The sequence below is a fragment of the Linepithema humile genome, chromosome 6 (genome assembly GCF_040581485.1).
Source record: "Linepithema humile isolate Giens D197 chromosome 6, Lhum_UNIL_v1.0, whole genome shotgun sequence".
Lineage (NCBI taxonomy): Eukaryota > Metazoa > Arthropoda > Insecta > Hymenoptera > Formicidae > Linepithema > Linepithema humile.
The window spans coordinates 23,575,405-23,599,254 of record NC_090133.1 but is presented as its reverse complement, the minus strand read 5'-3'; the positions used below and the strand labels follow the sequence as shown (position 1 = coordinate 23,599,254).

The 23,850-nt window shown below is 36.9% G+C and overlaps 1 protein-coding gene across 11 annotated transcripts in view; it reads right to left on the bottom strand.

Moving 5' to 3' along the window:
- Positions 1–659: 659 nt before the first annotated feature.
- slo (calcium-activated potassium channel slo) overlaps positions 660–23,850 on the bottom strand; it is a 93,320-nt gene continuing 70,129 nt past the window's right edge. For 2 of the 11 annotated variants that reach the window (XM_012375691.2, XM_067356694.1), the window contains exons 14-28: positions 21,306–21,374; positions 18,681–18,731; positions 16,523–16,543; positions 14,397–14,459; positions 12,132–12,164; positions 11,751–11,883; positions 9,994–10,053; positions 8,136–8,532; positions 7,338–7,521; positions 7,151–7,216; positions 6,788–6,924; positions 6,507–6,619; positions 6,246–6,407; positions 5,575–5,668; positions 660–5,424 (exon numbers count right to left, since the gene is read on the bottom strand). In XM_012375691.2, coding sequence (XP_012231114.1) covers positions 5,344–5,424; positions 5,575–5,668; positions 6,246–6,407; positions 6,507–6,619; positions 6,788–6,924; positions 7,151–7,216; positions 7,338–7,521; positions 8,136–8,532; positions 9,994–10,053; positions 11,751–11,883; positions 12,132–12,164; positions 14,397–14,459; positions 16,523–16,543; positions 18,681–18,731; positions 21,306–21,374 — 1,664 coding nt within the window. In that variant the 3' untranslated portion in view covers positions 660–5,343. Of the gene's footprint in view, positions 5,425–5,574; positions 5,669–6,245; positions 6,408–6,506; positions 6,620–6,787; positions 6,925–7,150; positions 7,247–7,337; positions 7,522–8,135; positions 8,533–9,993; positions 10,054–11,750; positions 11,884–12,131; positions 12,165–14,396; positions 14,460–16,522; positions 16,544–18,680; positions 18,732–21,305; positions 21,375–23,582; positions 23,619–23,850 lie in introns of all 11 variants that reach the window. The other 9 variants (XM_067356697.1, XM_067356696.1, XM_067356692.1 and 6 more) reach the window with 8 other exon arrangements.

The following is a 23,850-nucleotide window of genomic DNA, read 5'->3' as shown; positions in this document are numbered from 1 at the left end:
ATATTAATTTTAATGCGAGTTAATTTAAAATAAGAAGGAAATTTTTTAAGGTTTTGCACTCAATAATGTTTTCAAAAAATATGAAATCTGTTGAATGCATTTAATAGTACGCAGCTAGTTGTAATAAAACAAAAGACTTAACTCTGCTCGTAACTGTCATAACTAAAAATTATCTTGTAGAATACTAAAAATTTTATATTTGTTAATCAAGCATTTTTTTCCCCTGCTGATTTAGTTCTAATCCTCTTGAGGGAAAAAGTCTCCACAAATAGTGATGTAGAATGTATATTAAAATGTTCTTTTGTCTATAAATACATCTAAACGATCAAATGTTTACTAGCACAACATACGAATAAAAATTCAACGTGCAATTCTCTCCGGTGATAATAAATCAATATATTGCACTTGTCGGAATAATCTGAAAATAATCTTTTCTTCTAAATTACAACGCCTTTGCACTGATTGTGAGTTATTTGACTACGTAGCTATAAATTATGTGACAAATATAAATCATGAGCGCACGGATACTCCTGTCAGCATATTAAAGAAAAATAACGTTATCGGAGGCGATAGAGGCACTTAACGCCATTTTTTATGGCATAAATAGGTGTTACGGTGAAACGATTTTATGCCGACAGTTTCATCCTGCTCAACACAGATTTGTAAAGTACTTGTCTTTTTATTACAAAGTGACGTGGATCCGCATATCGAAACGCGAGGCATAAGGGGACTCTGGGGGATTTACTCTTTTATGTATATAATTATTTATATCATCAATTATAATGAATATATAGTTATGTACAATATTGAATCTCATTCTTTAACAATAACATCAACAACATGATTAAACAACGTTCCTCATTGGTACACAAATTGTAAATGTACAGATAAAAAAGCATTAGATGAGGTCAATGAGGCATTGAAGGTGGCGTACGCTCAGCGCGCCTTAATTCCCTCTCTTTATACATTTTTTTTAAATCTCCATATATATATATATATATTTATATATATATATATATTTATATCTCGAATTACTTCGAGTTCTTTGTTCGATTTTTTTATGGGCTTATTTATATATATATATATACTTCGAAGTATGTACTTCGTTAAGATACACACGTTCCACATACACACAAATGCGTCACATTTATTCCGCGCGACGCAACGAGAACATGATTACGGTTGATGATATCGATTGAATCGGTGCACGATTTAATTCTTAAAGAGAGTGCATGAGCGATTCACGACGCGCGATTGGCCAGCCGCAGGTATTTCGCATAATCTGCAAATTCGCCGAATGGAATACACAATTGACTTACTTTTAAGCAATATCACAATCGTAATCGCACGGAAATCATCTTTCGCATCAACATCACAATCTTTCTTATATAAGTCAAAGAGATATGATAAAATGTGCAAACATCAGGAAATAAATCAATAGAAGCTGCTGAAATTTCTTTTATTTGGCTTGCCCCGCGCGACGCGAATCTTGACCGATCATCTAAAACTCTACACAAGGCTCCGACGAGATTTCTTTTTTTTGTCGCTTGATAAACGACTTCCACAAAATCTAACGCACGAATTTGTTTTATTTTCGTATAGAATCGCGTCAAGGCGAGACAGAGTCGCCGAAGCTCTCTCGAAGCTTTCTCCGGCGCTCAAAACGCGAAGGACTCGCTCGCAAACTCGTGGTTCGTCGATAAACATTTCGTTCGTTAAGAGACTCGATGACAACAAAAAGAGAGGAAAGAAACAAACACACAGATGTTTCTCAAGAATAACGTAATACGATCAGATACGTGTTTCTTCAATCGAGATTTTTGCTTTACACGTAGATTTCTCGCGAGTTTTTCTCTTTTGTAAATTTGTCGCTTCGTAGCGCCGATTATCACGTCCGTTCAGCGTGAATCCATTCAGCGTAAGGAAACACGCGAGTTTACGAGAATAAGAAATTTCGATTCCAGATTTTCAGAATCGGCTGGGAGGAAGAGAAAAGACGAGAAAAGACGCACGGAATTCGATCGCTGCGGAAATACAATGTCCATTTAAACGGGTACCGTTCCGCGCGCGAGAAACGTGGCGAAGCGCGCAAGTTCTCGACTGAATCAGTTCGCATCGGAAATATAATCTCATATATCGCCTAATCGTCTTTCGTTTCACTACAAATTCGATTGTGTCACAAATCCGATTTTCCAAGTGCTTTCAAACAAATATAAAATACTTTGAACACTATGTGATTGTAGATAAACTCTGTATCAAGAACACACGTGTATAACACTTTAGTGATTGTTTTAATTACAAAAATACTTACTTGTTTTACAAATAAAGTACTTCGGGAAATCAAGAAAGACATTTGTTACATTGCAAGTGCCATGGAATTACGTTCATATCGTATAAAAAATGTAACGTGATAGAGTTTTAATTGCTATAAAAAATTAGAACGTTTACTTTGCAACTTAAAACTTTTTAGTCTAATGAAAATATATACACATGCAAACAAGTTTTGCACCATTTAAATTTCGATTAACCCGCGTATGCCACCGCAGTTTGAATGATACAAACAAAAAATGTTCTGTCGGATAAACTGATTAATAGTAAAAATTTTCTTTCTATCTCAATGCAGAGAAACGTGATACGATAAATAGTGCAAAACTATATTTGCCGTATGCGGCTTTCAGACTATCTTAGGAGTAGAAGTTAGATTTCCATGATATCATTTCGCGAACCGCGAGATTTGAAGATTCTGCGTGAGCTATCCTTCGGACTAGTTGCACCGACATCGTCCGGTTTAGGAAACTGATTAATTAAATTTATTTTATTCGTGTTGTGCTACATGAGCGCGGTTACGCGATATATTTAACTATTCAGGTTGTTAAGTTTGCCTTCTCCACCTATGTTATCATAGTGCTTTATAGAGGGAGGATAACTCGTTGACAGGAAGCTGGTTGATCCGGATTGTCAGTGCAGCTCAGTCCTGTTTGCGCGATCGACGCTACGTGTCCTTTGTACTTCGCAGGGTGCGTGTCCACTCGCGCGCCTCGCCTTGCTCTTTCTTTCGCCGCACTCGAGCTATACATAGAAAGTTATGTACAACGATATTAACACGAACTGCAGTGGCAGTGAACAGTGCACGTGGATATTGCAAACAGCAGCAGCAGCAGCAGCAGCAGCAGTAGCGGCGGCGGCGGCGGCGGCGGCAACGATGACGACGATTATACAAGGTGTATGCGTAATACGAAACACGGCAGCGACTACCACAGCTAGTTTTTAATCTGTCTGCTTCGTGATCTCCTCCTCTCTTTTTTTTTATTTTTTTTATTTTTTTTACTGTTTGCATCCTCAGTTGTGGGTTTCCGGGCTGACGATGTATGAAGATCGGGCGCGAAATCGGTGTCTCGCGGTAATCGATACGTATCGCGCGTTTTTGTCATCGTCACGATTATTTTTTTTTTTTTTTTTTTGTTTTTTTTCTAGTCTTTCTTCGTATCTTTCGACTTTATTTGCCACTTTTTTGAAGAACAGTCTCACGTATGTGTCCGCTCGCGCGCGCACTCACGCGCGAATCATCCCCTTCAATCTTAATTCTCGGCTTTGCGTGTATGTGCGTGTATATAGATGTGTATATACGTATATGTACGTAAGTAAATGTCAAATTGTAGGTTGCAACTGTGTGTGACTGCGCGCGCGCGTGCGTCGTTACGTACACGCCTGTTCTCATACGTGTGTGATTACATGTGCGTGTTTTCTGTATACCAGCGAAGAGTCCGTGTGTGCACGCGCACACATACATGTACGCGCAGTTGAAGGGCGGGGAAAAGAAAGATAAAGAGAATGTATGAGAGAGAAAGAGAGAGAGTGTGTGTGTGTATGTCAAAAAAGATTAAGTATTTGTGTATGGGTGTATCTGTGTATTTCTCTTACACATATGTATATTTTTTCTTTATATATGTACGTTCGTATATATACACACGTGAGTTTCACAAAAATATATAAAAGAGAGAATGTCTATTTATACATATATATATGTGCATATATACCTATAATGTATATATACCGATATATAGACGATTTATACTTAAAGTTGTGTGGAAAAGGGTATTTTTCTTTTATCATAATTATCTATATGTATATATGTATACATTATATATACACATATATATATAGAATCTGTAGAAAGTGCTTGATTGAGATATTTTTTTTTGTTTCATTAGCCATAAAACAAGACACACGAGGTAAGGGTTGCGCGTAGTTGTCCGGCACTACGTTTGTCCCGGCACTCGATTCGCGCCGAGTCCGGCACCGTCCGTGAAAGACGACGCGAGGTCGCAACGAGAGGGAATCGCCCTCTCGAAGAGACGAAACGTTGACGAACGAGCCCAGTTTCGCTGCACTCCCAGAATTCTCTCTTCCTCCTTCACCTCTTCCCGTCGTTTCTTTGCCTTTTCACAGCTCGTTCATGTGGAACGACGGTGTGTGTATGTGTGTGTTTGTGTATATATATATGTGTATTTTTTCTGGGTTACGTATTATATACATTAACACGTGCCGCAACGAATTACTATGAACGGTGATTGTTCTTCCGTTTTCACCGCGTAGGATACTGCAATTTCACAGCGCCCATCGAGGCAAAGCCACGTGCTAAAAACTTTAAGCTATACTCTCCCCCCGTGCACTTTCTTCCTTTCCGGTTGCGGAGAGCCAGCGGGGGCTTGATAACACAGTGTTACGCTTTGCGAAATGTCAGATTCAGTCCTTATGGCGTCGTCTTCGGGCGAAGACGATTGTTCTTAGCTTGAGTAAAGAAAAAAAAAAGAGACGTGTAGCTACCCTCGGACCGCACAGCATCATGCCACTTGCCATTGTCCCTTTGCGTCTTCTTCCTCTCGCATATTATCCTGCATCCTCGCATTTCGCATTTCCTCCTCTCTTCGTTCTCCCGCTTCGGTACGACTATCGTTTGTGTTAGGCTTCCGAGTCTTCATCCTTACGACTCGCGCATCAACCTCGAGATATTCGATGGTTTGATGAAAATAATCGCGTCGCACGGCGAACGAAGCGAAATGAAATCTTCGAGGAGTCGAATCGGCAAGTAAATGTTACGCTTGTACCACGTCTCTGTGTGTACCGGCCTATCGAGGGAACGGACATGGCTGCGATCTGTTTTGTGAACTATTTTGTAAGTCGCGACAACTCGTTGATGATGCGCGCGACGTTATATGACGATGGTGTTCTTCGGCGAAGGCAAAACGGTTGCAGGGACGATGGACGGCATGATGGTTTCTATCTAACGCATGATTAGATGTAGGAATATGGTCCGTCGGTGAGGGCGCTACACAGCAACAATCAGGAGGAGTCATCCTTGCCTCGGGCACCTCTGCTCGGCCTGTATTCAAGACCCGGGTCGAACTGCATCAGCACGAAAACCTGGCAATTTAAAGAATACATGTCGATAAAACGACTTAAATTAATTATTACGGATTGACGTTCTTAAAAATGATCTATGAGAAATAAAATTCGCATCTATGAGAAATGTAAAAATTGCTAATTGTTAAATGTGACTTTAAAACATGATACCTGATCCGTAGGTAATAATGTGAAGTCATCGGGTGGATTTGTGATCACGTATCGCTTGGAAGAGGCGTCGCACGACGAGCTAGTGTCTCGAAACCTAAAAAATTCAGGCGCATATTAGTGAGTGAGAAAATAATAAGATGAACGAAACACAAACTATATACGAAATTTAACTAAACTAGTCAAAGTTGAGCTAAGTTAAGCTAAACTAAAATAAACTAAGCTAAACTAAAATATTATGACGTATGACGGTTAACTAAATGCTAAATAAAGAACAAGATGACATAAAAACAGAGATAGAGATAGAGAGAGAGAGAGAGAGAGAGAGAGAGAGAAAAGAGAAAAGAGAAAAGAGAAAAGAGAAAGAGAATAGTAAAAAATGATAGGTATTTTTTGGATGAAGGGCAACTTACAATTGTCGCTTTCATTACTTTCTTTTTTTTTTTTGTTTGATGATGCAAAAACGCAAAGTGCAAAAGGTGTGCGGCAAAAAATCATAATATATATCACATAGTACGTGTGTAAGACATAATAAACAGCGGTACAATAATGGCAGCAATCGGAGAACTCGCTGTGTTTTAGACGGTAATATATATATATAATATATATACAATGTAGAATGTGCGTAGGGTAATCCAATAAATACCATCGAGAGAGGGAAAAAAGTCCGGTACCTGTACCTGTACAGACCAATGCACAGCATTCCGTACGACTTTAATGCTGCGACAAAGAGGTCACCGTACTTGCCTCCCTCGCCATACTGAGCCAATGGCCCGTCGTACAACGCGATCTGACCAACGCGACACCGATCTCTATTGGCCAGGCTGTCCGCCGTACTGTGAAATTAAATGACGTACTGTGTCAAAATCTGTCCGATTATTATATCTGAAAAAAATATCGAATACGATGCACGATGCACATTTCCGAAATCTTACCTGTAACCCCCCCTTAAACCTGCTCCTTCAGCCAAGATTAGTTCCAACTCGGGCGTGGCTCCACCGGTGATCAGTGACCGAATCAAAGTCAGCGCGTTTTGGTTGAAATATGTCTATAAAAATAGAAAAAGTCTATAATTTCTGTTACAATAATTTTTTTTAGCATTACGCTTGTGAAGCATCTCTTGAGAAACGAAAATGTTGAAGTAAGGGTTGTAAATAAATCGTGTGTTAAGTAGCTGTCGATAAGTGCACAGTTCGAAAGTGAATTTTTAACTGACCGTGGACATAAGAGAATCTAACACGCTGACTGCGAAGGCAGTGCCGCAGGCAAACGGTTGTGTGAGGTAGAGTTCCGTGTCCGGGTCATCGTCGTCGTCCTGGTCAAGGAACTGCACGTTGCTGTCATTTACAAGTTCTGAAATAGCGATGAATACGTTAGCAAAAATTAACACGACTATCCTCGATAGATTAACGTGACAGTTGAATCTAAAGATATTTGTTACGATAAATATTCTGTTTAGTAATACTACAAAACAGTTCATATAAAAAAAATACATTTTTATCCTAATTAAAATATTTAACATGATGAAATGTCCGACATGAAAGATTACTATGAGATTTGATAAAACTTTTTCCATTACCTGTAATCATTGGCACATTCGCTCCGTAAACGGATCCCCTCCGCTGCAAGACGATCGGGCTGCCAACTGCAGTCAAATTACCTTGTTCATTATCTGCTGTAATTTGCACTCAATAATATTGTTTTAACGGAGAGATAAAACTTTGCATTTCATACAATGAATGACAATAAGATGTTTTGGAGCGTACCTTGGCTAAGCACGCCAATTGTATCGTCGAAAGTCATAGCCTTGATATTAAGGGATGCGAGGATGGCCTCCTTGTCGGCGAGGGTGGGGTCATCGTTGCTAGGCACTTTTGCCGACAGGATGCAACACATGTCGCACAGATTCACGTTAACGGCACGCAAATCGGCTCTACTTAGTGGTGAACCCTGCGAAAGTCATTCAAACAAGATAAAAAAAATGCAGAAAGATAAAAAATTGTCATTGCAAAAGTATTTCACATTTAGTTATTCTTATTTTGCATTAACATAATTCAATATCTGCACTGTCTTGACTTTTATTCAAGTTTCCGTGTTCTAATTTTATAATATTTACTAACATTTGACTGATTAGAATAATATTTGCTAACAAAAATTTTAAAGCAATGCTTTATAATATTTAAAATACTTTGAAATAGAACGATATATACAAAATGTCTTTGATCTATTATGCATCTTTTTGAACTTTTAAAGATATGAGAAGTAAAATTAAAAAGTTAAAATTGATATAATTCATCAAATTAAAATTTTCATATATAATAAATGCTATTGTGATTAATTTATTCCATCTTTTTAATTTAAATTTAGTTTATGCTTGAATTGTTCAAGCCTATAATTGGAGATAATAATCTTCAATTATATTTTTATTGAAAATTAATCGGTTCCAAATTCGTTAAAGACTCTGTGATTAAAAAAAATAATAGCTTTTAGACATTGAGTGTAATGAAAAACTTTTTATCGTGCGGAATGCGCTACAATTCGACTAAATAAGAGCGGCTTCTCACATTTAGAACCGATATTTTCGGTAGATTCTGCAGCATTTTCCACTCGCGGCGTATGTAGTCCACCGACCCAACTATCACTACGTGTTTAAGCTCGTGGTAATGAAAATTGGAAGCTCGTAATGGCATGACAAGGTTTCTCAGTCCGATGAGGGGCGAGTCGGGATCGGCGAACAGGCAGACAACGACATGTCCGTTAAGAACTGTCATCGCCGCCTGGTTACGATCCAATATGCAGTCTTCGAGGTTGCGTGAGGGACTCCAATGGAACATCCCCGTTGAATCGTACTTCATCTCGGTCTTCTCGAAATCGAAATCTTTCGCTTGATCGTCAGCGATCCCGACCTGAAGACCACCGTTGTTGTTGACGTTCGTGCCACCCGAGGCTCTGCTCGTTGGCCTGAAAAAATTGCACATTGCTATAACGAGAGCTTGATATTTAACACAAAACATACTTGCTGATATGAACGAATTTACATAGTACGAAACGTCGTCGTCAGCTATATTATAATAAAAGAATAGTAACGGTGTAACAATCTAACATTTGTCAGAAAAAATTTCAGTAGAAAATCGTAAAAGATTTACGCATCCGGAATTCCTCTCTTATTAAATAAATCCTGTAAAGCCAGAGTTTTGCATGCATCTCATACACATATTATTTCTTGTAGTCTAACGCTACTGGTGTTGTTATTCTACCGCATGAGTTGGATGACAAATTATTTCATTGTAGTAAGTACTAAAAAAATGATACAGAAAGAGCATTCAGAGATATACAAGTATTGTACTGCATGCATGTAAATACAATGCTTGTGTAAAGTTTCAGTAGAATTGTCTCTATAAAATTAACAATTTCTATTCTCTATACCAGATATTGTAAACTGGCAGAAACGGAACTGACATTACATGATTATCTAAATATCGTCGCGATTATACAAAAGTAGCTGACAATTCGATAACAATTCGATAACAATTCGCTGACGATTAATTCGAAGTAATGTTTCTTTTCGATTGCAATACGCGAAAATTCTTCACACATTTCGAGACATAAATCACTGTCAAAAACATTTCCATATACGTATTTTATGAGCGTTGTTAAAATCACTTATGCATGTTTTTCTGAGATTTAAGTGTCGTCGTAAAACCCACGGACTTTATACTTTCGTAGTCGCGTTGTGCGTTATGTAATTGCTACACAATGCACTTCAGAAATGTAAAAGTAATCCTGAATGGAAAATTTAACATCATAGAAAATACTTGTTTGTACTGCTTTATGTTTGGTTATTTTGAATAATTTATCTCTTTATAAAATTAAAAGTGGAGAGATCTATTCCTGATGCATTCTAATTTAATAGACTAAACATATATAAAGATATATTAACTATTATAATATCACTAAACATATATAATATGTTAATTATTGAATGATTGACTTAATGTGACAAACAGCGCATTAAATTATTTAGTTAATTTTTTGACAAATAATAACAGAAATATATTAAAATGTTAATTAATTAATGAAGCGTATAATGCATCCAATAATGTTAAAAATGACTTTTTTCAAAAAAATTAAATGTATAAAAGATTATGAATCGTATTCTTTATAAAATTTTGATGATTTTATAAAATACTACTGACATAATCATGAAGATTAAAATTTAAATTTTGAATAATAATATTCTTAGCAATTTTCTTAAAAAAAAAAAAAACTTTATCCGTTTTCGAACTGAAGACATTTTAATTGCAAATGACTATTAAGAATTGAACGTCATTTGACATGCAGGCAGCATGTTCATTATTAAAGTCGTAGGATGGCGTAATCACATAATCACAATACAATGTAGCGTTAACAACAGAAGCGTACATGAGCTTTTTGACTTCGTAGGCGAGATGGTAGCCAGCGTATGCGGACTCCTCTTGCGATCTGGAATCAGAAGGTTTGCGTAACGTTGGACCTGCTCTCAGATAATTCTTTCTGATTTGACCCACGATGAAAGACATTAATGATGACAATGATGAGTGATTCTCCAATATTTATATCGAAACCTCCGATCACTTCCGTCAATTGTGAAAGGAAATATTGCGGTTTATAAAATACGTCAATCTTGTTTTGAGTGAAAAAATTTCTCGCAAAAATGCGAACCACGTACGGTGGGCAATATTGGCAAAAAATATTAATCGTTTGATCTCTTGGAGTAATAGTGGAAACTGCAGAAACTAATCTAACGGCGTGTAACAGGTTCATCGGAAAATGTCAACGACCACCTGTAGCCTTTTACTCCGCACCGTCTGATAACATAGTGGTACGAGTGGCTATCGTTTTCGTGCGCGCGAACGATTTCTTCCGTGATTTATGCGAATCGTTTGTCGTTCAAGTTTGTGGCGCTCTTTATCAAAAATTGAATAAAAGAACAGAAAGTACCGAGTATTTTTATCTTTTATTTTTACATTTATCTTTTTTTATGAAATTGAACAATGCGATAAATACACAGATTTTGAAGCCAATTTTGAAGCTAATTAGGAACAATCTGTCTAATTGTAAATAGGCTATATGTCCTTTCACAAGAAAAAAATAATATTTTTCGATATAAAAATGAAGCAAATAATTATAGAATTCAATCACTGGATATTTAAATGTCAGCATCAAGTCATAATTTCTTTGTCGTATAAAAATATCAAAATTATATTTGATCGTGGATGAATGATTCTGGATCGCATCGAAGATCTCTACCGAGAATCGGCACGTTAAATCGGCATGTTACATGGGTCGTATATTTAACAGTTTTAGAAACATGCTAATCGAAGAAAAACGAATGCAGAGGTAGTTGATAGATTAATGTGCAGATCATCGTAGTGCACTCGATCAAAATAGGACATTGTCTTATTAATAGATTAATATTATTTAGCTAGAAGGTACACGCATTTACAAAAAAAGAAATTAATTAAATAAGAAAGGCGCATATTTAAACTTGCGTGTTCACTTTGTAACGTTACGCATAATTAGGTTATTTAAAATATATTACCAATTTGTCAATTAGCATTGTGCAAGATATTATATATGCAAAAAGTCCTCACACAGACTTGACACAATTCTATTGCAACGTGAATAATCCCTGTAGCATAGTACGCATGAAAGAGTCCGTGTAATACTAATCGTGCAGCTATGGAGAATATATGTAAGCTTGTAATTGAAGTATAAAAGAGCACGTTGTATCACAGGATAGAGAAAGAGCGTACTTTAGGGACAGATTTACGTTCAAGCAATTTCGGAAAAAAAGCGATTTCTTGTTTATAGTGTGTCGATATTGAATGTCGAGTGCACTGTAAGTCTTGCTATGAAGTAACATGAATACAAAAAAAAAAAAGAAAAATAAGAAAATTCGAAACGGTGTTTTTGGGAAGATTGTTTTTCTCACTGCGTCTTCTTAGTAGTAATTCTCAGTAGTGAAATTCGCACATGTTGCTTTGGTCGGGTGCAAAACAAGCGTGTTATCGAGTATTTCGATCACTGATTTTGGATGAACATGTGTACTTTTATATATGATTGCAATGTAAGTGACGATGTATGGATGTATATTCTGAATCATGAAATTGCAAAATGCACATGGGATAATCAATTACCTCTGATTATACGGCTGATTCGGACTGGACAAACTGTCATTCGCCGCGCGGTTTACGTTCGGTTTCACCTTGTTCACTTGCTTCGTAGAATTTATCATGGTCATCCCAACAGAGTTTCGATGATTTCTCATGGCTGCAAAAAAATGTATTCATCATTATTCCAATATTGACGATAAAAGAGTAAGGGAAACAATTCGTTTATAAAATGCAAACTTCTGATAATCATAAAAAATGTTTTTGCTGTAAACATTTGTACAATAATTAATTTTTAAATATTACAATTAAAATCATATTATATCAAGTGACTATTTAACGAATTCCTAATTGATTAATTATTGAATTGAGTTAATTGAAATAATGCGGCTCGCAACTGAGACTTACCATTCGGATCATCTCGTTCACGACTGATCTCACCTAAAATAGATAAAACAATGTTAACTCCAAATCTGAGCGTCCTATTTGCTATCGGAAGTGGACAAAGCAACAATGATTAAAACGATCAAAGTGTCACACCAATCGTGACCTAACTCCCCCCCATTATAACGCGTATTATTTCCGTGATGATGAGCCTACAGCCCCATGCTTACAGGCGCGCATACTACACCCTACACATGCGTTTAGCATGTGTCAAAGTTAATAATTAATTACAGTAATCAAATCAGAAGCTTTTTAATTACAAAGATTTTGCATAAACTAAAATTCTTTTCAACTTTTTTACAATTTTTTTATTTTCAAGGGTTAGTTTATTTCTGTTAAAATTCTATTGCTCTTCTGTGTGCAATACAAATTATTTTTATGAAAAAAAAATATTTCAACATTTTCTGTTGTGAAACAAAAATCAAATATTTTTACTTCTAAATATTACTCTCTTTATAATGTCAAATGCAGAAGGATAAATTTTATTTATGAAAGTCTTGTAATTAAACGAAATATTTGCTTCAGAAATGATTATGAGCCATTGCGGCATTTTATGAAAATAACATATGGCGCCTGTCGCGGTGGTTCTTTGAGAGAACATTCATTTTCTGCAATAATGAAACGAAATTATGAAGTAGGCAATACACGTACAGATATTGTAGATATTTGACAGGTCTTATCAAACTAAAAACTTCCATATTAGGAGCGATTAATCTATCGTGCTGTCCACAACGATAAATCCATTTTCACAAATTTAAAAGCAACAAGATACTATCAATCCGAAAAGCGCGTTTTACAAGATCAACGGCTCAATTGTAAAACAGACATTCTAAATGTATAAGATAGAAATTTCTATTTACGATACACCAAAGTTAAAGGGAGCAATTAATTTAGCAAGAAATACTTGGAAAATAACGTTTCTCAAACTTGTTTTGTCAAAAAGCATTTTGACTCAATAAAATTGCATTTAATAATTTATTAGCAAAGTTGAACAGAAAAAAATTTTTTTAAATAAAAAGGAAATTTTTTAGTGTCTACATTCTAAAATATATTTGCATTTACATTTAATTTATAAATGAACGTAAAAGTGTGAGAAACGCTTGTACGTATTAAAAACGAGATTTACTACTTATGCAGACGAGCACCAATAAATATTCTGCGCATTTTAATCACGCGGATATACTTACGCAATTTGTAATATTTTGCTAAATGACTTTTGATATTATTTTATATTCAATATCCTCATAAAAAAATTACTTTACTTACAGAAAATTGCCTGTTCACCCGATTTTTTTGTAAAAATAATATTAATGTTTTTAAAAATGATACGCATGATCCGTCATTTAATAAGTATCAAGTAGAATACTAAAAACTATAATTATTCATTAAGCAAGTGGATCAGTTAATAACTACATTTTGTTCATTAAGATCTCTGTTGCAAAATATATTAAATATTTTATAGATCTATAATACAACAAAACAAATAAAAGATAGAAAATTAAAAATTTTGTAAAACTATCAAATACTATTGCAACTATACTAAAATTGTGTTTTGTGCAATCTATTATCTTAATAAATTTAGAAAACAAAAAATATGTTTCTTGTTTCTCATAAATTGTAAAAGGTATAAAGATATAATTACCGATAACGAATACAATTTTATGTGAAAAACACGTTATCTATTAAAATAATATGACATAATTTAATATAACTTTAAACGCACACTACACTTATACAGAAATGAAATAACGGAAAAGTAAACAGGTAACGTGTTTATCGGATCTATTACGACAGCTGCATGCACCTGTCAATAATGGAGAAAATAGTACGTAACAAGAAAGTAGCACGAGACACGCATACAATTATAATTAGAACAAAAAGTTATGATACTTTGTTGCTTTTTAGCTATTCTCTACTTGCTCCATCATTTTAACAGCATAAATCGCGTTTAGTAAAAGAAAAAAATCAAATTGTAATTATTGTCGCTTAATCGAACAAAACGTATTAAGAATCATTCACTCAAGCGTGTTTGACGAAGCGTATCGATATGCGGAAGATCGAATTCCAATGTCAGTTGAGAGCAGCGATTCTTTATAAGCTCGTCACATATTCCGACTGCTAATTATCAAGCGACTTTTCGTCAGTGTATTCGTGTCGTATTGCCGATTGAAATTAGAAAGGGCAGCTTGCGAGACTGTAGCATGGTTTTTGATTGAGGTGTAACTGTACCTCTTACGTGAACCATCTTGGGCAGTTCTGGCGGAGTGAATGTGGGGGGAGGATGGTGGTCGTCTGTAACAAACCACTACACATGTTAGCTACCCTAACTAAATACCTAAGGCCTAATCGCTACTCTATTGTTGGACAGTACTAAATCTGCACTTTAACTTCTAAAAGCAAAGTTCCGTTTCAGCATCGCGTGACGATACTGACAATTTCGAAAATCATAATTTATTTACTAATTGTATTCATTAATTATAAGCGAAACTAATGAAAATAATCATTGCTTACCTTGCGCTAAACTCTAATATAATAACGAGAAGTGTATAAATATTGAAATTTAATTATACATAATCCATTAATCAAACTCAGATAATTTTATGTATATTAACTCGATATATACAATAAGTATAAAGTTTACGCTGAAACGGCCTTTTAGTATATTGCTAAAATAAAATACTAACTAACTAAATACTAATCTATAATCACTAAAATTGTAGACAAATTGTGTATAATTTTGAAACTAACGATTAAAATACAGTTTCGGACAACGTGGAAACAATTGGCCGATTACAATCAGAAAAGATTGTATGGTAATTTTGACATTAGAAGCGACCTCATCTCTCCACGTTGCAGGAATGTTGTACAAAAATTGGTACTAAAATTGATCTACGATCATAAACGTGCAGTGTGCTCAAACCATTCCTAAATTCATGCCGAAGATGACGCAAACGGAGAACGCGTGACGATGTCAAACGCTTGCGGGAGAAGCGACCTTTATTTCTTATCAAAGTACAAAGCAAGAACAATCCGTCGTCTCCACTTACGCCATCGTACCGTGTCCTAAGCATGCAGTAATGTGACCTTACAGAGTGAATATTTACTCGGCATTGTCAGTGCGCTTTGCATCCTCTGGAGAAGAGAATTTATGACGTGCAAAACGACAGAGACTTTGCGAAAGCTTGGAAGGAATTGAAAGAGTGCATGAAAGGTCATAGAGCTCTTCTACTGAAAGCGTAAGGAAAATTTCTTTTCGGGTTCTGACGTGAACTCGCCGTCTGCGTGACAAGACGAAATGGGCCGATTACGACCCGTGTCTGTTTGCAACTGACATCATCGAGACCGACGGTGTGAGGCTAGTGGAAATATATACTGCACGTGTAAAACTCCCCTTTACGCACTTACTCGAGACCCGTGGAGATAATACTACGATAATTAAAAGCTATTGATGTCGCGACGCGTCCGTCTTCGCTCGGAAAGTTTAAGTTCCCTTTGACACACTCCTTCCAAGGAAGCGTTTCTAGAATTGCGCAAAGTGCAATTCTCTGTTTCCGTTCATGAAACGTGAAATCGCAGAATTCTTGACTTTCTTGGAAGGATGTTGTAAATGGAAACTGTAGAAAACTAATGAAAAAGTCTAATTGATAAATCAAATTATATAATGAAATATATTACGATCGACAGAAATAAGAATTATTTTTATGATAAACATTTTTTAATGCGTAACGTAATTAACGAACCGAATTGCTTCAAATTTCAAAAATTTTATATAAAAATTTTTTATTATTAAATACATAAGTATATCATCTATATCGCCTCATATATGATCTAATCGACAATATAACTATTCTCCAACCGATTTTAATCTTTCTTCAATTAATCTGAAATTAATATTCCCGATAATATCCTGTAATATTTTTTAATTGAATTATATATTATTTTTAAAATATCTCGATTTGTTACAGTACTCTATATTTGAGAACATGTTTTCCATGAGCGATCAAATGCAATAAGTTTCATCTCTTGCAACTTGATCTGTCGATTCAACCAGATTGCTTATAAGATCAAGCAAGTTGGAAAATAAAGGATAGATTAAGCGGGATATTCGAGTAAACGTGCAAAAGGTATACATTTGATCGGCATTAGCGCCTGCGGTGGTACAGCGTTGCTCTGTAAACTGATAAACGTCCGCATTTCGTTAGCCTACGCTTCTACGAACGTTGCAACGCGTGCGTGCGTCGCGCTCTAAATTGCGTTCCCTTATTTAACGCGGCCGCGGCCGGTGTACGTAACACAATATATACAGGAGGGAATGCATAAATGTTAGTATACACGCGCGCTTTGGCTGGACTTACTTGCGTACGAGAGGTCTTCACCTATGCGGTAGTGGAGGAGACGAGGAGAAGATAGTTCGGACAGATAGACACATACAGAGAGTTAGTTAAAGAGTTTTGCTTGCGGATCTCGTGTTCGGTTGTGAGTCCGTGCGCGCGCGCGTGTTTTTGCTGTTTCGCGTTATGTGAATTCGTGTATTGCATCTGTATATTTGTGTGTATGTGTTAGTGTGTGTACTTTAACATTTAATGCGACTGCTGGTGTGCGTGTGTCGTCGTGTATGCATGAGTCGCAGGTGAGTGTGTATGCGTGGCTCGAGCGAGTCGATGCAAATGACAAGTGTGGATTTGTTCGTTAATTGATGTTCGTTACTTCTCTTACGCGCGCATCGCTCACGTGTACTCGTCTATCTAACATCATGAAGACTGGTGCTCAGCCGGGAAACACCGATCTGCTTCCGAAAAGGGGGAAAAAAAATAGTATGACAATCGGAGTAACGAACAGTCACCAGCGCTTTATCGATCATGGCGCTGGTGACGAATCAAATTGTTCGCGAAACTGCTCCGATAGCCAACAGTTTTTTTTGTGGCACAGAACACTCGTTGAGATGCACGCAAAAGTGTGTTATTTCTGTCAATTTAGTAAAAAAAAATGTTTATTTGAACAATTTAATAAAGCAAATAGCTTTCGTTGGCGATATGAACACAATATAGCCACGTTCAAAGAGTGTTCCGCGAATTTTCGTAACACACAGGTACTCCATACCCAGCGGTAACATTCATGGTTGTCGCGAAACATTTGCCATTGACATTACAAATATTTGAAAGATACCGAAACAAATATTAGGTTACAACGACGTTATGAATTTTTCGGTGTATCAACAATTGTTACGAATAATCTGCCATGGGATGAGTAAAAATCCACGTAATGAAAGGCTAGTTCTAAAATATTTCTAATTACACGTCGAGTTATTAGATATTTAACACCGATGCAAGGTTAATTGGAGGTAGTTTAAGACTCAAGGCAGTCACATCACGCCGATTCTCAATTAAGTTAATTTCATAATTCACTCAACAACAATAACCATTGAGTAACACTGACAAACTCTCAGGAAAACTACATTCAAAACGACATTGATAGTAGTGTAATCTCGGTTGCAAAATAGTTAAGAACACCACACCAATAGGGACTCAAACACTAACGATGTTCTACGCTGGAGCCACTTATCAATTCGAATGAATTTAGCAGATTAGCACAACGACATTAATTTTTTCATTAAATTTATCACGGAAAATAGTGACTAAATAAGAATCAACTGAACATCTGCATTAACAATAAAAATCTCTATATCATGTTTGTGCGTTGTGCTAGTCTTGTTGATGATGTGAATACTAAATTTTTGTTCGGTAATTTTTCGCTTACAATCGCGCAGAATTTATCGGCCTTGACGAAAAAAAACATAAATTTTGAAAAAAGATAAATGACGCGAATGATTGAAATTTATCATTAAATTTTTGTGAAATGTGTAAATATGATTAAAAGTCACGAATATATTACGCATCTCATCGTCAAAGCCTTATTATTAAATTATTTGAAGATATAATGACTTTGATTCACGTTTTTATATTCAAAGTTTGCTTTCTAGATATACTCGTCAAATGAACGATATGAATTATATGAAACTATTATAGGCACGGCCTTTGAGTCGAAGTCAATTGGTAAAGAATATTCATATAATTAGGATATTAAAACACTTGATAACATTTTTAAATAGTTTTTAATTGATTAAAACAGTTCTTGATTGTCAAATTGTACTGTAATTAGAGTACTGTAATAACTATTTTATACTATAAATTTTTACTAGTTTATCAAATATTTTGATAAATTTTGCATCTATCTGTCAGAATGCATACACTTTGCACATGTTGTATAAAAAGTGGCAAATCTTCCATGCCTTTACTCATTATTTCTTACACAGTTATAGTTTTGTTAGCAAAAATAATAATGTTCTTTCGAATGAAAGGCCGTGCCACTATTCGAATATTATGTCTTTCTATTTTTTTTTTTTTTTTGTTTATGAACACGCCCCGTTCGATGAATTTACTTCGCAAATCTTCGCATTGGGAGTAAGATAAAAAATGACACTTGGTACACAGTCTACACACGGGGGATACGTACTTGCTCTTCCAACCATCTGAACAGCTCGCACGCCTTTCCGGAATGTGGCCACTGCCCGAAGGGAGGAGAACCAGAGCTGTTAGTTGTCACACCAAAACAATGTCAACCTAGATGCGGGGGTCTCAACGGGTGTGGGGGTCTAAATCCGTGGTCCCGATCGATATGTCACGTTTAGTATTTAGTGCGACTTAACTCAGGATCTCGGGGAATTATCAATTTTTATATTATCTCTATTCTTCGATTCACCTTCTTGATTTAATTTGCCTTCTCATTGGGTAATCAATATTTCAATAACTGAACTTCTAAAGTTGATTTATGTACTATAACTATGAATAATATTCACTGTCATTATTGGAGTATGGAAAGAATTTTCGAAAGAAAAATTCGATAAGGTCGAGCGTCGCTGATTTACTAAATCACAAATACATCCCGCGTTTGCGAAAATATCGGCTTACTCTAACGTGACCTTCGATGGAGAGAGTTTATTATTAACACTGGTGTTACAACCATTGCATAATTTACTTCGGCCTACTGTGAGGATCGCAACACATAGAGATCATATATCTGCGCTGTGCTGTTAAACCTCAGGTATTCAGGAATACCTCGTTCGAAAAAACGTTCTCTCAAAAATCAATATCGGTTGCAGAGTGTCGACGTTATTGTTGTGATGTTGGTGAGTTGGTGTCAAATATGCTCGATATGTGAGGGGGAAATGAGAGGTATTTTTAGAGCCGATGTGTTCGATAAACCCTGGGCATCGATTATCATCGTCCCTGTAAGCTGTATATAAGCTCATGATAAGCTTACGTCTTGGTGCTTTTTCTGATTGCGTGCTGAGTTCAATTAATCACCCGCACTTAGCGACATTGAAATATCACGGAAACGGAATTCCACGTGCACGAGCAGATCAATATACAACATTTTAACAATGCACTGTCGTTTTCCTAGATTTCTCCTAGCTATTAAAACATTTTGCAGTTAAAAGTAAGAAAGTGATAAAAACACTATACATAATAATATTCCAAACTCTCGTTTCTTAAGTAAAAGTATGTTAAAAATGTAGTTAAAAATGTATAAAATATAATATATGTGTGAAGAATTCTAAATATATATTCCTGTGGCTAAATGCAAAAATATTCACAAATGCATATTCCAACATTGGCATCAAACTTTTAAGATAGATATCTGTAATAATCTACTTTTGTGATCAATATTGCAATTAACATATTGAATCAGATCAAAGTAACACAACAATTTTTCTACAGTAGCTTAACTCCATAACAATTAATTATACAACTTACTGCGCAAATAGGGCAATGTAAAAAGACGTTTTTCGAGAAAGTTTTTCAGAAATCAATATTATTAATTAAGAATATTAATATTTGCTCATTAAATTCCAAAAATTTATAAACACGTAGTTTTACAGAAAATTGTTAACAGAGCAACTTTCACGAAAAACGTTCAATCTGTGCAGAAAAGAACAATGCATACTCTTACATAATATGAATATATACAAGGCGACCCAAACTAATAATATTAATCGCGTTCAACTTATACTGCAAATACAGAAAAAGTGGCATGTACGTAAAATATATTGATATTGGGTAACCTTATATAAAGAAGGTATGTCAGTTTCAAATTGTCACGATCGTTGCAGTAATCGAAGTGTGTGTTTGGGAAAAGAAGGGCGAACGTTACATGTGCGATAATTTGAAACTGACAAACAAATTTTAATTATTAATTAAAGTCCACGTAAGCACACTGAAATAATAATTGAGAACAATAATTGTTAGCAAGTCTGAAATCTGAGCAAACTCGTCGATTGGTGTTAGGTGGCAGCCATTTAACGTGAAGACACATAATATACGGCCCGGCAACGTGCAAGAATGCATTTCTGCGCGGAAGCGACCATTGTACTTGTGATGAACGACACTAAACGTTACGCAATAGTTAATCGATTTGTGACGTATGACCGTCCGCTTATCCAACCGGCGTGCTTGTTACTCGGCCTCGGCCCATGTGTCGAAGAGGAAGAAGCGGCCAATGTTAGTGCTACGTAAACATAACTGTATGCTGCTGTATTAGAGGACGATGCTCGTTAATTCGCTCATGTTAATGCCATCAGCTCTAGCGAAAGCCCAACAGATAAACAGTACGAATCGAACGTATCCAAGTGGGACAGTATATTGAATACAGGTACTGTGGAGTAAGTGCACGTGGTAAGTGAAACGAGTAATCCGCCGGTCCGGCCATTGTATGTTCAGTATCACTTACACCATCTTACCTCGTTACATATCAAACAACCTGGCTTCTGCCGTAATTTCGTAATTTCTTATAATATTGCGAATAAATCGTTATATATGTCAATGCATAATCACAATTTTTGAACACGAATGTAGAAAATAGTCCGGCAGAATGCGTCTTGTCAGAATAACAAACGCGAATCGAGAATATATTGTCAATAAAAATTTTTCACGTGATCTTTTCATTATTGATTAAAAATAATCGATTTGCGAATGTGTTTGTTTGCGCTGACAAAATCTCGCAGGATCTACGACAGGTTGATATGTATATGTATATACGGGATACGCAAAGGATGGAAAAGGAGGCCGGAAACAGGCGTACCGTCGAGGTAACTGCTGTAGGCAGTGTTGCCCTTCACCATCCCTGTCTGCATCATCATCATCCCCACATCTGCAAAAATCCAGCGATTGACCCGGACACGGGTTTGTGAAAAGTTACGAATAAATCAACTATAGACATCGTATATACACGGGGAAAAATCGCGAACTGCTGGCGTTCACGACGCAATTTTTTAGTAACACAATTGTTGCGGAATTCGTATGTGCACGCACGCGCAGGCAGAATGAATCGCGTGTATTACGTATGCGAATACATCACCCGAAAAAGTGTTTCGGTACTATTATCAATCGCGAAAATGAATTTAATAGCATTGCGTGGAAATTTCGATAAATAAAATTTTCCCTTAATTTTGTTCCAATTTGTTGCGATACGGTTATGTGATAATAATATAGAACAAGACAAAAAAGCAGCTGATACCGCGTCGGTCCACGTACGAATTCGAGCACGGCATTAATCACAATATGTATACTCAATTACAAATAAGTACACTTGGTACGCCCAAAGTATGCAAGGCTGGAAAAAAAATAGAAAATAAGCTCGCTCATTGGACAATTTACCTTGCGCTCCCTCGTCATCGCAGAGCTCTTTGAAAACCTAAAAGTTATATCGGATTAATGTTGATCGCGATGATCGACATTGCAGGTCGCCCGGCACTCGAGCGGGATACGAGCACCGGGAACGTTGATTGCCCAGGGTTTAGGGTATTACCGTCCCTCTGTATGAGATAGACTGGTCGTGTGACTGGTTAAGCGTAAGTCGCTACTCAGGGGAGACTTGTGGATGTGGTTGTGTACGTGGCTGTGTACGAGTGTACGCTTAATGTGGGTATGTCGCGTGTGACATGGGCGGAATTGTCGGCGGAGCAGGGGGGAGGGAGGGAGGCGACCCCCGTGGTCTCCCCGATGTGCCTGAGCGGCGCCAGCACGGGATCTCGTCGTTCGTGAAACGAGTGGGAATGCTCCTGCCGTCGCCGCACCACCGGGCGGATCCAATTTCACGGCGGTCCGAGAACGAGAAGCGTCCGGCAAACGTGAGAACGCGCGTGAATGCGGCGAAGACGCGCGGCTCGATTGCGGCCGATCGGACCGGTCAATCTGTCTCGTCGACAATAACACAGCTAACACGTTGAGAGAGAAAGGGGAGTAAAAAAGAGAGAAAGAGAGCGAGAGCAAGAGAGACAGAAAGAGAGAGAGAGAGAGAAAGTGAGAGAATTGGCACGCGATCGAAGAAAAGTTAGTTTCGGAAAAAAACGAAGACAGCGAGAGAGAAAAAAAGAGGGCGGAGACAGATAGTGATTGAGAGAGAAGCTGTCATTACCATTATGGCAGAATCGGATCTGAATCCGGGAACTAGTCATGCATGCAAGGCGAACGAGGGGGGCGGGGGGGGGGGCACATACTAGTAGTGCAGGCTAGTTTTTGTTCGGTCAGGTGGACATGCGCCAACTGACTGGACTATCGGGAATCATGTTGACTCGGTACTTCATTTTTCACATCATCCCCTGCGATTTTCGAACAAATTTGAAGATTTTCTTGAAGCTAAAATAAGTCGGTCACATTCACCTATTAACTGAAGAAAATTTTATCCAAGGATAAATATAATTTCGAATGTGTGTAATTTGGATTCGAATTATCGTAGAACGTGCTTCCTTTCTTTGGTAGCCTTTATTGTTCGCACAATAGGCGTAAAAATTGCCACGTGGAATGATCGTGAAAAACAAAAAAGTACCCGATTATAGCATCGCCTTGTGGGATTGTGTTTTGCAATGAAGATTAAAAATGCTATCATCGTCATTATTGATCATCATCGTCATTATGATGATCGTCCTCATAATCATCACCTTTGCTTGCAAGAGGTTGATTAATGTCGGCGGTATATATGTATCGATAGGGCACAAATAGATAGAGAGATAGACGGAAAAAATACAGACAAAGAGTAAGAAAGATAGAGCGGAAGAGAGAGAGAGAGAGAGAGAGAGAGAGAGAGAGAAATGAAGAATGGAGAGAACAACTCAACAGAAGGGCAGAAAGTCGCAAAAGCGCGAAACAGACAGAGTTTCAGAACAGAGGCAGAATAGTAGATGGTACAGTCAAATGGTGATGAGTAGCGAATTGTTAGTTGATGTTTCGGCGAATGGAGAGGTTGGATCAAGAGCCAAGATCGTATACAAAAGGATAAGAAGATAAAAAGAGGCGTTAAGAGATAGTCACAGATGATAGTAAAGTATCAGACTTAACGAACGAGTGTGAGAGACGTTACCTAAGTCCCGGCCCCAGGAGCGCTGCTGCTGCCCCACTAGATCATATATCACAGGATGGTCACAACCATGTCACTTCGTTAATAGTCGCAGTTATATCTGTTATCGCTCTCAAACGGGGGCAAAGAGGGTGGGCCGGCAGATAAACCGGGGGGGAATAAAGAGAGCTTCCTACGTGATCCGTTCGCATTTATACGTTATTTTACGTCATGACGTTATAATTTTACGAGTCACACCGGTGATAACACTCCATCCATAATGACTGATGGA